Source organism: Mchenga conophoros, linkage group LG1 (assembly GCF_057382185.1).
Source record: "Mchenga conophoros isolate Kocher_MC1m ecotype Shallow Benthic linkage group LG1, M_conophoros_male_GT1.1, whole genome shotgun sequence".
Classification (NCBI taxonomy): Eukaryota; Metazoa; Chordata; class Actinopteri; order Cichliformes; family Cichlidae; genus Mchenga; species Mchenga conophoros.
This window is the reverse complement of record NC_140526.1, coordinates 4126432-4143225: the sequence shown is the minus strand read 5'-3', so window position 1 is coordinate 4143225 and position 16794 is coordinate 4126432. Positions and strand designations below refer to the sequence as shown.

The following is a 16794-nucleotide window of genomic DNA, read 5'->3' as shown; positions in this document are numbered from 1 at the left end:
GCTGGCCAAGATACAATAACCAGATTTATTATGTGAAAATATTGTCTAACTTAAGCTAGTTTAGTTCTTTTTTTTGTCCTGTCTGCTTCCTCACCAGCCATGACAGATGTCTGCCCCTCCCTGAACCTGTCAGAGGTTTCTTCCTATTAAACGGGAGTTTTTCGTTCCCACTGTCACCAAGTGACAGTGTTTGTCATGTGATTGTTGTTTTTTTCCTGTTATTGTAGAGTCTTTACCTTCAATATAAAGCGACTTAAGGTGACTGCTGTTGTCTGACGTTATAACTAAAACTGAACTGAATTTGTTATCATTAAACTAAAGTGTTAAGCAGTAACTTTATACTTTTACATTAAATTCCCAGGCTCTTCTATGACTCTCCTAATGTGTCTCCTGTGCTAACGCCCTTGTAATCATTATCCTAATGATTCCTCTGGAGCTGAAGAGTGCTTTCAAACCCAGATATCTTACCCGTCTTTGTCAAGCTGGTCTGACAGAGACGGCCACTCTGCTCATTACTTTGCCGCTCACCCATACTGTGGACTGGATTTAACCCCCATCTCTTTTCTCTCAGGGTTGCTGTCCCGAGTTACGAGAGATTCATTCCAGTGTTCATCCTATTTTAACATTGCCTTTGAGAATTTACTGGCTTTATTTACTTCTAAATATTGCTGCCTGCAAAGGTCAATAAAACTGTTCAGTACGTTTTTTCTTTCATCGTCAGAAATACTGTTAGCACAAATTTGAATTACCATAATATCATTTGAAGCTATATCACTTTCCTCTACTTTAAATGTGTCGTCCTCTCCTCTGTCTACTCTCCTTGTTCTTTGTAGTTTCTCTCTTCTCTTTCCCCTCAACCCCAACCAGACAGCGCGAGGCTCTGCTGGATATGTTTCTGTTCGTTCTTTATTCCCTCTATCGCCAAGTGCTGCGGGGGGAACGTGTCTTCGGTGTTCTCTCTCTTATACTGTAGGGTCTTATATAAAGCACCTCGAGACGACAGCTGTTGTGAGCTGGTGCTATGTATATTTAAATAAAGTGAACCGGCACAAAGTTTATAATTGATTGCTTCCAATGCAGAGAAACTTTGGCAATCATCTGGATTTTACTTAAACACAAACCACCCACCTAAACATTGCTGCAGACCAGGCATGACTTTCTTGGTAACTGAACTTTCTGGCAGAGGCGTATTTCCTCAGCTCAACATGCCCCGCCCACACCACAAAAACTGCCCATGAATGGGTCAAAAAATATGGAGTAGAGTAACAAAATATTAATTTAATGTTGTTTTGCTTTGTGGGGTTTTTTTTATTTTATTTTGTGACTGATCAGAGTAATCTGGAGCTACTTTGTCTTATATAACCCTCTCCACTTCCTGTTGAGTCATCACCTACCTCAGGTTTTGCAGTGCTGCCGCCACCAACATGCCGCAGAGCAGAAGCAGCGTGAGGACGTAGGGGTACAGCAGCAGGGTACCGGCCAGGCGCTCGAGCGTGTCCAGGGGAAGCAGGCCAAAGGCCTCCTCACACAGATACAGACTGGCATCAAAATCCCTGCAGGGGAGGCGAGAGGCGGTCATCTGTTTGTTTTTCACTGAGAATAAATAAACACTGCAACGTCGAGTTAAATGGAAACCCGGTGAGGAGGAAGCTATAAAAGTTTGGCGCAGATCCAAATTACACTCTTTAAAATTATGAAATAGGGCCATAAATTGGCCTTGACAGAGACCGCACTTTCTGAGGGCCCTTCAGTTACTGATGCAAGCAGCATTTTACTGCTGCAGCTGGTCCAAGTGGAGCCTGTCATACGATAAGTCTGAGTGACTGTGAGGCGACTGGATGGAGCAGGATGTTTCTTGGATTAAATGATTTCACTTTGAAATATTAGTGGCTGAGTGACTTAACACAAAATTGTGTATTTTAATGTAAATAAAACAACTTTAATGCATATGAATAAACATATTTGCCTCTGAAATGCAGTAAAACAGAAGCAACAAATAATAATAATAATAAAAATATATTAAACTTATGTGCGACTACCTGATCAACACCACAAACTCGATTTTTTTCTACACGTGTGCAAAAATATTTAATTTTTTTATAGCGTTTAACTGAAATTACTGTTACCTGGCAACTGTACGTTATTTTCACATCAATGTCAATGATATCAAATGTAACACTATATATTTTTGCTGGTTTTTAAAAAGAGATCTTTTACTCATTAAAGTTGATTTCTACTATTGCAATAACCTCCTCTTCTCTATACACAGTGTATATGTCCAGGACTTTTATTGTGAAAGGAACAGGAACTTTCCCTTTAAATCAAGTTTCTGGAGCTTAAAAATGAAGCCGATGTGTAATTTAGTAAAAACTGCAGTTACTGTAATTGCCACCTGCAGGTCCACCCCAACAGACTCCCATGTAAAAACGTGCATGCATTATTTCCTTAAACTGCATGTTTACAGCGTGGCACAACAAAATGTTTTGGGCTCTATGAATACGTTTCCCTTTCATAACAACTCTGGGTGGGGGGAATTTTCTCAAGAGGGGGCGTGGCTACTTTAGCAGGTGTCCTGATACAGTGAGCTAGGATTCTGCTAGGTCCCACTCAAGTGGACTTCCCCACAGTTTTAATGCCTTTTGGGCATTTTCAGTGGGTTATTTGACTAATGTTAGACAATGAAGCTTGAAATTGCAGAGATCAAAAATCTTTTATACTGTCTATAGCAGGGACACTAACTCCTTTAGTTCTAGGAATCTAGGAACAATAAGAACTCTGAAGCACTAAAAGAAATAAACCTTCAGGCTGCTAAAAACCTCCAATCAAATCAGGATAAGTTAGTAATCCACGTTAAACGACCTAATCCACAATCTGGAAACACAACTTGTGCAGTTAAAAAGGACAGTTGCAAAAATGTGCATGAATTGTATGTTTTTTACATTACTTTTAAATCACTATGGAAAAATAAATAACATGACCACTTCTTCCTGTTTTGGCTGCTCCCTTTAGGGGCCGCCACAGTGGATCATCTGCCTGCATCTCACCCCGCTCCTACCACCCTCCGCTGTCACCAAAACCCTCTGTGTGTCCTCGTTCATGACATCCATGAACCTCCTCTAAGCTCCTCCTCTTTCCCTCATGTCGTTAACATCCTTTGTCTGGTATTTGCAGCATCCTTTCTCTGCGCTCGACCAAAAAGGCTCCAAAAGAAGGCCAAAGAAGAAAAAAGAAAAAAAACTATGAGATTGCATCAACCCTGACATGTCTGTACAGTATAAACTTTTTTTAGGTCAATATTTTGCACGTTGGACTTCTGATATATGAAAGATACAAACTGACAAAATAAATTAAACCTATATAACATTAAGTACATCAACATTATGCAAAAACAAAAAGTGGGAATTCAGAAACACAACATTAAACAAATATGACATGAACTGATATTTTGGTTTTAATTTTATTCTTGGCAGTTACAATCCTCCACATGCTGATAAACCACCACGAGGATAAATAACTAAACAGAGTTGATATAAACGCAAACGCGGTGCAAGACTCCAGGGATTAAAAAAAGAAACGAAATAAGTCAACGCAAGTGAGAGAAACAGGAACAGAGAGAGGCAGCGATAGAGTATGCACTGCATCTTCCACAGACTCCTGAATAATTGAAGCGCCAGTTGTGTAGCACCAAGTTGTGAGCTGTGTTATCTGCCACCCTGGAGCAGCCATCCAGTGGCTGAACTGTTCCACACACACACACACACACACACAGTATCTGATCAATGGGAGGTCTGCTAGTGTTACCCGGCCATCTATTATTCACACACCATAACTCTCCAGGTGCTACAATACTGGTGCTTAGTGAATAATACAGTCACTCTGGATCAAGTCAGGAGTTATGTACTAGTGCACACAATACAGACTTTGTATATGCAGTTTTCACTACTGTTTGGGAGCGAGCCCGTATTTCACATGTGGTCAGGACTAGAGGAGGTGTTCATACCTGGTCGAACCCAGAGCAAACTTTGACTTGATGAATTTAAAGATGTGCTCGTCTGATTGGAGCTGGAGGGCTTTCTGTAAGCACACACGCAAAGAGAAGATCATCAGGTCAGGACTAAAGATCAGCATGTTAAACCAAGATTACCGATGAGGATAAGAAGGAAGGAGTGTGTTGTGAAATAAGGGACAGATCACAAGATAATGAGCATATGATGGGAGAAAAAAAAAAGAGGAAAATGGAGAGAAAGTGTATTAAAAGATGAGCGAGGGAGGAAGAGAACACCGCACCTTGGCCAGGTAGTTGATGGTGACCGTGAGGAGGAGAACCAGGGCACTGTGGAGAAGAACTTTGCCCAAACGAACCACCAGGCTTCCAGTCTTTACACCAGGCTACATGCACACACACAGAATAACAAGAGGTTAGTCAGTGCATCTGTTATGGTCTCACTGCAGTTTTTTGCAATTAAAAATGTAAGGAAAGCAGACATCTTTCCATACACACAGTATATATATGGGTACATGCATCAGACCACTAACCCCTAACAGCATGGGTCATTTCTCTGTAAATATCTAAGCACATATTAAAATCATCAAGCATGCATAAATATATTTTTATGCTCGTTATTTTTGCACATTTTGCAATCATTTATAGATGTCAGAAAAACGTCCTCGTTATTTCCCAAAATTCTTTCATACTTCGCATTGCAAACTGTTAAGATTTCAGGTCTATATTGTCTCATCCTGCGCACAGTCTGCTGCAACTTCTCACAGAGTGACCCCTACCAAACTAATTAGTCAGCACAGTAATTACTGATAGTGTTCAAATGCCCGTGGTTATTTACAACACGGATACTGCGCAGAGCACAGAGCACTCCACTGCTTCACAGATGGACATCTCAGTGTTTTTTGTGGGAGTTTTTCCATCTGAAGCCGTTCTGATGATTCTGGACACAAAATGTGAGAATCTATCAGCTTTTCCACTGAATTAGAAATAGTCTCACAGCACGCCTCTGAGATCTTCCGCCTCTGTAAACTGGAGATTTGCCCTGGAATACTATTTGTGTGTTTCCGACAGCAGGGTTAGGCAGCTGAGGTGACTGTAGGGAAACTATCAGTCCCAACTTAACAACCTCTAATTGGATGTATTTTGCCAGTTGTGCTACTGAATGCCACTATTAGCATGTCGACTCATCATCAGTATGCCAGGTGCATCTTTTTTGCAGACCTGCTGTCATCAAAACCATCCAACATCAAAGGTATGCATTTAAAGCTTAATCCAGGCATTAAATGAGAACACTGTCTGCCAAGGCTAAATCAACATTTGCAGAGGACAGAATACCTGTTTCACAAACTAATATGCCTCAAGTTTCAAACCAGAAGTTGGATAAAATCATTATTTCATAAGTCACAAATAAGTCTGACGCAAATGCTGTAAAGGTTTAAGTAGTTCTTTGAGTAACACCATCATTTTATGTAAAAACTGAAAATCGGCCACGGAGGGTATGAAATATAGGTTAATACTGCATTTAACAAGCTGTGTTCAACTGAGAGATTCCTAAAAATGTTGGAAAGGTGCAAGTCAATGCTTAAGTCTTAAATATGATTACCCCATCTCTAATAATCAGTTATGTACCACAGGCCTTCAAGCTGGCAGTAATTAAACCGTTACTCAAAAAGCCATCTCTTGACCCAGCAGTCTTAGCTAATTATAGGCCAATCTCCAACCTGCCTTTCATTTCAAAAACTCTTGTAAAACAGATCATCTGCAGAGGTTTATTTGAAGAGTTTCAGTCAGGTTTCAGAGCTCATCACAGCACAGAAACAGCTTTAGTGAAGGTTACAAATGATCTTCTTATGGCCTCTGACAGTGGACTCATCTCTGTGCTTGTCCTGCTAGACCTCAGTGCAGCGTTCGATACTGTCGACCATAATATCCTATTAGAGCGATTAGAGCACGCTGTAGTAGGGCTGTGCAATATGACCAAAATCTCATATCCCGATATAAGAATTCTATCGTCCGATAACGATATAAATCACAAAAATGTAACATTTTCTGTAAATTCTGCGAATCTCGGGCAGCTCGACTTGCGGGAACGTTTGTGTCTAAGGTTTATTTTTTAGCACCTGACGGCTCTTTTTTAATTCTCATCCGTAAATAATCTCCTCTTTCACGTGATTCAGTTTATTTTGAAAAGTCTTAACAGGATCTTGAGCTTTATTGTGAAAGGTTTATGTGGAACATAAACAAGCGGACACACGATGCTGTTACCATCATTGTTGCTAACCACAACGCATAAAAACAGCCGCTTGTCCGTCTGTAGTGTGGTTATATTAAATATAAGAGAAAGAGAACTTTAAGAAATTAATATAGCCACTACAGTGACATCAAAACCATGAAAAAAATATTGCCATAAACAGCTTATTTTGTGACAAACAATAGCGTAAAATGAAACGATAGACGTTTAACACCAAGTAGTTAAACTGCAGGAATGTCTTAAAGACATAAAGACGAAGTGCACAAAAAATGAAGTTATTGTACTCGGCCCTAAAAATCTTAAAAATATCTAAGCAGATTCTTACTCTGGATGGCATTACCTTGGCCTCCAGTAACACTGTGAAGAACCTTGGAGTCATTTTTGACCAGGACATGTCCTTCAATGCACATATTAAACAAAAATTAGGAATGCGTTCTTCCACTTGCACAATGTCTCTAAAATTAGAAATATCCTGTCTCAGATGTCTTGATGCATGCTCAATCATCCAGGAAAGGAAATCCCAAAAAGTTAATTCTGTTCATCTGGATATAACGTTTTCAGTGGGAGAAACGTTTCGTGACTCATCCAAGTGACTTCTTCAGTCTCAGCTGACTGCAGGTTTACCCAACCTTATAAACAGTACCTTTGAACAATGACTGAAACCAGCACCACTGATGAACAGTGGGCTGTGAGTTCAGATTCTTGACCATTAATATTGATCATTATTTTTGCAAATTGTCATCACCATTGATCAACAACCACTGATCAATGACCATTGATAATAGATTAGAGTACTGTTTATAAGGTTGGTGTTACACTGCAATAGGTGTAGGCTGCTGGGGGATTCCCATGAGTCTTCAGTCACATTTTCCACTCACTATGTGTTTATACACCTCTCTGCATTTAATCATTAGTTATTATTAATCTTTGGTTCTCTTCCACAGCATGTCTTTATCCTGTCTTCCTTCTCTCACCCAACCCGTCGCAGCAAATGGCCGAACCCCTCCCTGAGCCTGGTTCTGCCAGAAGTTTCTTCCTGTTAAAAGGGAGTTTTTCCTTCCCACTGTCGCCAACACACCTGCTTATATGTATGATGGTTTGGGTTTTCTCTGCTGTATTATTGTAGGGTCTACCTTACAATATAAAGCGCCTTGAGGCGACTGTTGTTGTGATTTGCTGCTGTATAAACAAAATTGAATTGAATTGAAGTCCAAATAGGATTTTACAGTTTTAACATTAAAAATAAACTGACTATCATAGTGGAAAAAAGCAACAAAGAAACAGCAGGGCCTGGAGCAAGGAAAGGTCCCTGCAGCTCCTACTTTGATTCTAAAAACATGATGATGAAGGAGGCAATCACAACAGTTTCTGAAAGAAAGTCTAATTGTTTCCAAATGTGAATCACTGTGTTAAACTGAAAAATCCATTTGGCCAAAATACGCACTACCCTGCTGGCGAGTCAGGGTCGACAACAATACACTGGGCATGGCAATTTCATCCAAGTACAAGCAGAACCATCAAAGCCATAAAAAGATTCAATCTACTTTCTTTTGAAACCTTTCTGCACCTCTGTTGGTCTCCCAGCAGTTTATGCATGTTATCAAATGACTGCCAAATTTGTCCAGAAGATTAGGGCAATGCTATGAAAACACAAGGAACAGCCCATGTACAGCAGTGCACAGGCACGTGGTATTTAGTTCTTACTTCACTCACAGAAATAAAATCCTTTATATTCTTGATGGCTTTGCTTAACTAAGAATATTTCCCTAAAAATATGCATTTTCTGAATCTAAAACACCCCGAGCCTGAACTGCAGCACAGTGCCAGTGAGTACAGACACCTGCCTGCCAAATAACCAGACTGCAGCCAAAAATCTGGACATTATCATTCATTAGTTACAGCTGAGATTTTTCTTCAAACCACCAAAATATTACATCAATTTGCTGGCCGTAGATATGCTTATGATGTCGAGAGGCTGGTGTTTAGTCCAAGGTAAGCTGCATGTTCAGTGTAAAGCCACCAGATTCATCATCTAAGCATGACTTAAGTCCAAGACATGTGAGCACAGATCTGTGAAAGACTGCTAAAAGCAAAGCTTTTGCAATTAGAGCATGTCATTCCTAAAATAACATTTATTTTAGGAATTTAAATACTTATCTCCCTACTCCTGAATCTCAACCTTTCATCCTGTCACATTAAATGTTTGTGCAAAAGTTACTGTGATAAGACTGAACTAAATTACATTCAGACCTGACAGGAAACTGTTTCTCCAGCATACAAATTATCTTCTGCAAACACCATCTGCAGCACGCAGATTTCAACCAAAATGTAAAAGATAATCTTCTACCTGTGTGTCAACAAGTTTCCACCACCATGACTCTTTTAGTGTCAGCGCTCTGTTTTTTCCAAATCCTTACCCTCTCTAATCTCAGACTTTTCTTCTTCGTACCCATCACTCATAACGCTTACCTGGCAATGTCTGATGAAGAGCGCGGCTACTATGAAGCTCAGGACCAGTGATCCCAGTATCATGGAGTTACAGAACTGGAGGAACCACACACTCAGCAGGCTGCTCACTTGAACGAGGTACAGCGTAGTCACCTGGAGAAACACACCAACAACGTAAAGAAGAAGCGAGTGAGTGTTGACTTGACAGCCTGGTCCAAAAGTGGACCAATGAAAGAAGACCGTAGACTGTGTGTATGGTTGAAATCATTTGTTTTTAAATAAAACAGCAGCATGCTATGGATTCTAACAAGGTTGCAAAAAAAATCAAAGAACATGTTAATATTATAAAGACATTATAATCTCATCCTTAAAGAGCACCTCACACTCCGACTGCCGACTTATTTGTGACAGCTAGAATTTCCAAAAGAATGGAAGTTAGAGCCTTCAGATATCTGAATTCTCATTTGGATTCAGGAGACAGACACCCTCTAATAAAAATGACAAAGCTTATGGTTAAGGCTGGATCAGGTGACCCTGACCCATCCCTTCGTTTTGCTGCTGGAGGCCTTCCTGTGACGCACTGAGCATTTATTTTCCACTCCTCTCATTTCCCTCCTGGTGTGTCCTTTTCACTGCTGTCACAGTTCTTTTAGCCCGTCCTTTATTTCCGAAGCAGCAGATACATCTGCGTATTTGATTTGGCAAAGGATTCACTACCTGATGTAACCCTCCCATTTAAACTGGCCTCCCATTAGATCCTGTGGCCCGCTGAGGTTGGGTTTGTGTTTCCTCTCAGAATTAAAACAGGAATCTGTCCTAAATCACACGTTAGATGAATGTGTCAACCACTACACCTTGTTCTGCCAGTTAAAAACTAGTTATTTTTTTCTCGAGCTTTTCACCTCCAGCCACCGTACTCGACACACTCTTTAAATAATGACGGGGCCAACATGAGGCTTGGGGAATGCTAGCAAGTAAAGGCCACACAGTATACCGAGGCTACATCAGCCCAGACGTAAAATGAATGTTAATCTACCATAAATAACTGGAAAGGTGTAACAATAGAAAAGTTGGAGGATGAAAAACTTTAAGATGCACAGCTTTGGCTCCGCTCTCCTCTCTCTGAGGTTTTTGAAGCTAATTGACCTGGTGATGCAGAAACTGGCATAAACCTTGAAGCCAGCAAAACGCCATGAATCCATGGAGCTGGTCACCTCAGACATGTCCAGCCTCTAACATATCAATCAGCCAAGAATAGGACCACCATCCTGACTGGAAATTGGAAGGAAGAGATGCACATATGGAGACCTGCATGTTACTGGAGTTTCCCCGAGTTAAGTTAAAAGAGGCCAGAAAGCAGCTGACAGAGAACGCAGAGGAGGAGAAACAATGTGGAGGGAAAAAGTATCACAGAGCCAGCTGCAGGGATAATAGGGTGATGTCCCTGCTGCTGCCTGTCCACTTGGAGATGTTCTGGAAACAAGGCTGAAAACACTGCTTTCCTCAACTGTGCAAGACTCGCACGGCCTCTTGCAGACCAAATGTATCTGAAAATATCCCAGACACAAATGGATGTAGCCTAAATATTATTTAATAGTTATTTGCACATTTGGATGTTAAAAAGAAGAGGGTGGAGGAAAGTCAGAAAGTCAGCAGAACTTTGTGAGAAAGCAGACTTTTTTCCAGGTGCACTCTCTCTCTGTGTGCTGGCAATAGCAGCAGCAGCAGCTCTGTCTCTATGAATACCACACGCAGAGGTATGCAGCATGCTCCGGGCCTAACACAGCAAAACATCAGTGAGAAGTGGCTTCCAGCTGGTGACCTTACAGCAGGCCCTAGGCCACCACCTGAGATTCAACAAGCAGGAACGCTCCATAGGTGTTCCAGCTACCTGTACAACTACCTGAGTTAAGCTGCATAAAAGCAAGGCTGTGGGATACGTTTTAAAACATGAGATAAAACAAACAAAAATACACCTGGTGTGTTGCAATAAATGTTCCACTTATTGTTCTTTTTCTTACAAACAAAGTAAGAATTCCAATTTCAGTTGGACATCATGGTTTTTTTAATGAGGTGAGCGCCACAAATCAAATCCTACTCACCTCCACTGCACACGAGTGAAAATGTATAAGAGAGGGATAGTTTGAGCAAATAAGACAGAAACTATCTGCATTGCAAACACAGCTGCGAGCAAGTGAGGAATAGAAAATTCTGGTGTTTGTAAAGCGGGTGAACTGTGCGTGAACATATGTCTGTCCTTCCAACCCTCAGGAATAGATTCCCAGGAAAGTAACATTTCTTGTTTTCCAATCAATGCAAGTGTTTTGATTATTTCAGCTTCTCTTCACCTTTTCTCACCTCTCATGATGCAAAACCTCACCTCAACCTCAATCTAACCCCATCAACTCTGTTATCTCTGCCTACTCTTCAGACTTTAGATAACATATCTACTATGAGTACAGAAAGATAGCTCAATATGAGTCTCACTAACTCAGCTCTGCAACAAATTACTTGCAGACCGAAAGGATTTTTCTCATAGCTCAACAATGGAAAAACAGACAATTGTTGCCAGGACACCTAAAGTCAGCTGTTACACTTTATAACATATTAGTGTTTAATATATGTCAAATTTTTTAGCACCTATACAAGCTTAGTGCCACTGATCGGGACACATGAAACTATAACCAGAAGCTAGAAACCTGCAAATATCTGGTCCTTCTTACCTGTGTAGTTGTTAAGAAGTCACCGCAGTCCAGGGTGTAAATGACGAGAGCCTGAACCAGTAGAATGAACTGGTTGAACTGCCAGGTCAGACAGAAACAGAACGTCGTCACATACATCAGCCACACCATCACCTTCTGAGGAGGAAACACAAACATACGCGCACACACAGGGTTAGACGATTAATCTGCATAACTACAGCCACACTGCCTGATCACATTTCTTCTGTGCTGCTTGTACTTCTAAATTATTGAGTGGCTCGCCTCATCAGGCTGATCTATGTGGCGAGCTTGGGCTATAGCTCTGCGCTTACCTGCTGTAATGTGGTGAGCTGGGGTCTGAGGTAACAGGTGATAGCGGCGACCTGCAGCGCTAAGAAGGGCAAAGACCAGTTCTCTCTGAGGGAGATGGTGAACTCTACACGAGTAGTATCTACCCTGAAAGGAGAATGATTGATGAAGCGATGGAGAGATGGTGTTAAACCGTTTCAGCTAAACACCGTGAAGGAAACCTAACAGAAGTTTGGAACTTCTGGTGGCTTGAGAAAAAGAAAAAAAATTAAATCCTGAGATCATGGCGGCAGTTTTCAAAGCGCTCTGAGGTCGTACAGCGTTTACAGCTCCAAATGGACAGCAGAGAAAACGCCAGGAGGGTTTTTGAGACTGTTTAAACTTTAGTGCACTTCCAACAGTACAGAAAAGTAGGCAAATCCACACACCAGTAACACAAACTAACAAAAGAAGAATTTAGATCTGCTTGTCCCGTACATGCACTGTGTCTGTTTGGTTTGTCAGTGGATTAGCTACACAACCTGGAAGGTCCACTAGCGACCAACTTTCAGCTACGAAGCAAAGTGCTTTATTTATGGCAGTCAGTCACTTCTTCCACTCACTGTACCCTCATTCTCATGATACTCACCAAGCAGACATGAGTGAGCACCTGTGCAACATCAAGTCAACTCCTTGCGTGAATTTAAAGCCTTTATTTTCCTATAATAATAATAATAATAATAATAATAATAATAATAATAATAATAATATCTATATATATTTGACACATTCATATTAAAAAAAGCAACTGCTGAATCAATATTCAGGATGGACTGGCAAATTCTGGCCTACACATAGACTGTATACAAAAGATGCACAGAGCCCATAGGTTTCCAGATTCCAGAAGTCTGATTATACTGATGACTATGAGTGCATTCACTCTCAAATGATAGCTTAATTTTTTATTACACTTAATTTTAGTGTTAATTGCTACTTTTAAGTCTTTGTTCATATAGCAGGGATTTTAATTTTGACATTAAATTCTCATTTAGACTGAAATAGACCACAAAGTAGAGTTCAGAGTGCTTCAAAGCTTGGCTGCGTGGTGACTGAGAAGTTGCTGAGTGTGCACTGAGCTAATCACCCCCTCGATCAACAAATTAAACAACTAACTAAAGAAATTAGGAAAATAAAATTTGTTCTTGAAATGCTTAAAAACATTCAGGGAAATTAAAAACTCTCCTGGAAACTTTTCTTTGACCAATAACGCCAAATATGTCAGAAGCCACATGATGTCACTGACATTACTTAATGTTTGGACCCAAACTTGAAATCTCTCACCGCTGGTGTTTTTGGGTGTAGGCCAGCTTGAAGGCCGTCTATTAGGCACAACCAGCTGGTAGGAAGCTAAAAACAAGGATGAAATATTTTGTCAATATTCCAGATCTATTAAGAAGTCCGCTGCTGATGTGCAGTGCATCTAACACAGTGTTTAAAACTCTGCTCACACTACAGTAAAGAGCAGAAGTTTAGAGGAGACTCTGCAGGACACGACTCTCACATAACCTGAAATGTCTTAAGCTTTTCTGACCCTTCGTGCTCACACTGCTGCTAAAGATCATGTGTGAGTAACCAGATTATTGATGTTCCCTGCAAACATCTGTGTAGTATGACCCCCACTGATCACTTGCATAATGTATATGCTCAGGTGTTGAAGTCACGGATCTAAGAAATGAAGACGATAGATGCTTCAAGCTAACAAACACCCACGGTTTGGGATTTACAGCCCATCACTTCTAAATCCAGACGATTGGTCTGAAGTGAATGCAAAATACGAACTTAAGTCTTCTCTTCCATCTGTGGGAGATTTTTAACTGAAACCTAGTAGGATGTACTCTGGGTTTGACAAAAATTTCAAGGTTTGCTACACAAGGTTTGTTATATAACATAAACAATGAGACCTTCCCATCTCTCTCGGTTGCCTTTCACAGCCTGTGGATTGATTTGCACAGTGTGTGAGACACTCGGGATAAACATTCCACAAAAATACAAATAATGTGACATTTATGCTCACTCCCAAGTGGCGGTCCAGCGTCCCAGTATCAACAGTGAGCAACACAAAGCAATCGCTTAAGTTTACTTCAATGTCAACAAACGACTGGTTCAGACCAAAGAAATTGATTTTAACTTCACATAAGGAAAGAAAAGAAAAAACTTTTGGGGCTTTAGATGGTATTTCACTACTGACAGCATATGTGAAGAAACAAATGAGCTACTGCTTTCAGCATTCAACAATGTGTCATGATTAAGTAGGCGGGTAAGCCAAGATCAGCTAAGATTAGCTAGAAGAAACCCATCTAATGAAGGATCAACATCAGCAGGGAATTGGACTCACAGAGAGCTTCATCCAAACTCAAGGAGGGGAGCTAACCTACTTTGTCAACTTAACCGACTAACCATCACCAGGTGGCTAAAGCCTCAGTCACACTTAGTCATGTGAAGCTAAAAATTACATAGTACTGACTTTTTTAACCCTCTTAATTCAAAAGCATAATCCTAGCTATGGTGGTCGCTGTAGGACAAACATGTTGTGGTCACCTAAGAGTGATGCTAGGTGTGTATGAGTCAGTAACATCCCTTCTTACCAATGACACTGATATTGAGGTGTGTTTCTGAGACTAGCATACCTGTCAGTAAGGCTTCTGTTTTTGCCACCGTTACTAGCTGTTGTTAGCTATTATTAGCCGCTGTTAGCTACTGCTGTTAGCTGCTGTTAGCTACTGCTGTTAGCTACTGCTAGGGTTGCCAACCGTCCCTTAAAATACGGAATCGTCCCGTATTTAGAAACAAAAGTACACGTCCCGTATTGAGCTAATAAGGGACGCACTTTGTCCCGTAATACAGTGAGAATCAAAAGTAGTCTATAAATGTTAATGGAATTAACGCTTTGTTGGAAAGCATAATTCCCAGCCCCTCTCCTGCTTTGTGACCAATGAGCTGACAGCACACTTATGACAATTCGAGTATGACAATTCAGATTACCGCTCATCTCATTGGTCGATGAAAGGTCGCTTACGGAGAAAATACCGGAAGACAACAGATGACCACAACAAGAAGCATGGCCAACAGGGAAACAAACGCCGACACTGCGGTGCAAGTCTCGGACGACAGTACACCTAAAGCTGGGCAGACACTGTGCGATTTTTTTCAGTCACGTTATTCAGCTCCTGCTCAAACTGCACGATTGACTCGCAGGGGTTAGAAGTTGGTAGGTCACGATGCAGGTCTCACACTATACCGCCCGATGCTCTGATGCGACCTGAGTGCTCACACTGTGCCTCCATAACATGAAGGTTATAACAGAAAATCTGTCGCGCTCGCTCTCTCTGTCTTTCACTCACACAGACACACCACCACCATCAACTTTGCTAAATTGCTAATGAAAAACATTGATCAGGCAGCTGTGAATGAGCAGCAGTGTAGATCCAACTATTTTCACGGTTGTTGTGGTCGTGATAATTTTGTGATGCCACATCGAAAAGGCTCGGATGAGCTTTCCAAAGTTCTACAAGTTGTGCCTCCATCACTTGTGTCCAGATCACACGCTGCACTGCCGTGCTGCGCCGTCTTTTTCACCGACGTTTACCTGTTTGCGCGTGAGCAGTGTGAGCGGCTCACGAGCGATTGATGATCGGGAGCTGCTCGAGGTGTTAATCGCTTCTCGTTACCCCACGTATACTACACGATGCACGATGAAGGCCAAAATCGGGCCGATCACCAAATCGGTCGCACGACTCAAAAATCGGCTCAAAATGGGCCAAAAATCGCACAGTGTAAGCCCAGCATTAGAGCAGCAATGTTTGTTCGCTCAGAGAAAGAAAAATAGGCTGCAAAAGTACTGGGAGGAATGGGAAAAGGGAAACACCTGGCTGGGAAAATACACCATAACACCTTTAAAGCGCACTGCACTGTGTGCCGGCGCACTTTTTCCATAGGCATGCTTCTAGTGGTGGGCACATGAAGAACATGAGGGGCGTGAAAGCTCGGGGAACCCTTAACCAATTTCTTGTCCACCAGGCCACGGCAGAAGCAGATATGGTATGTAAACACTGGTTTGTTGTTTAAACCCTCTGGTTAAGGTTAATATGGGCATGTGCAGTGAATATCAGCGCTATGTGGCCAGAAGTGTGATAATATAACTTATTTTGTGTAATAAACAACTGCAAGGATAGATGATTACAACAAATAGATGACTAATACATAAAAGTAATACATAGATGAATAATGATGATGAGTTATGATGCGTAATCATGGGAACAAGTGGGTTTACAAACCTGATTAGCTTTAGAAAAGCTGAAATAATACCTCAACTGAAGCCAGTTGTACTAAATGCACTAAATGTGCACAGTTACAAGAATGATTTTGTTCTATTGTTTTCTATTAATTTATATAATTTTAAGTTAAGCAGGACAGAGTTCTTTTAAAGAAAGATTTACTTATATCCTCAAAAGCTAAGCATGACAGGCTTCTGTTTAAGAAAGAGACCTGTTTTACTGTGTTAATGTTGTCATTTTGAGCTAAAAATAAACGGCTAAATGATCATTTGTTTCCCATATGGTCATATCACAAAGAATATGCATCTGCTTAAATCAAATTCAAGTCAAATGGTTAAAAAATAATTTCACACACAAAAAAAAAGAGCTACCACACTGGGAAGGGTGAAGACAACTGGGTTGCCCGGCCCTGGCCACGAGGTGTCCCTTATTTATTTTTCAGGGAGTTGGCAACCCTAGCTACTGCTGTTGTTAGCTGCTTCTGTTAGCTGCTGTTAGCTACTGTTTGATGTCTTTTAAGTAGATATAATATCGTTGGACTCTTGGTAAAAAAACAAAAAAAACAAAAAAAAAAAAAACTCTCAGATGATGTCAGAATGTAATCAAACTGTTATTAGAGAAAGTGTGATTTTTAGGACTTTCAAGCCTAATGTTAGCTAGGATGATGTTAGCTTATAAACAGCTGCTGCTTTTTGTTGTTTGGGTGGTTCGTTTATGAAAACATCAATTTGTTGGAAGATATAAATACACACTAATCTATTTATATTT

At 40.8% G+C, this 16794-nt stretch overlaps 1 protein-coding gene across 2 annotated transcripts in view; it reads right to left on the bottom strand.

Annotated features, from left to right (window-relative positions):
* dpy19l3 (dpy-19 like C-mannosyltransferase 3) overlaps positions 1–16794 on the bottom strand; it is a 75594-nt gene that overhangs the window by 36761 nt on the left and 22039 nt on the right. For both annotated transcript variants that reach the window (XM_085288060.1, XM_085287996.1), the window contains 6 exons: positions 11737–11860; positions 11426–11560; positions 8724–8855; positions 4288–4389; positions 4001–4074; positions 1395–1553 (listed from right to left, as the gene is read on the bottom strand). In XM_085288060.1, the coding sequence (XP_085144186.1) occupies positions 1395–1553; positions 4001–4074; positions 4288–4389; positions 8724–8855; positions 11426–11560; positions 11737–11860 (726 nt within the window). The remainder of the gene's footprint in view (positions 1–1394; positions 1554–4000; positions 4075–4287; positions 4390–8723; positions 8856–11425; positions 11561–11736; positions 11861–16794) is intronic.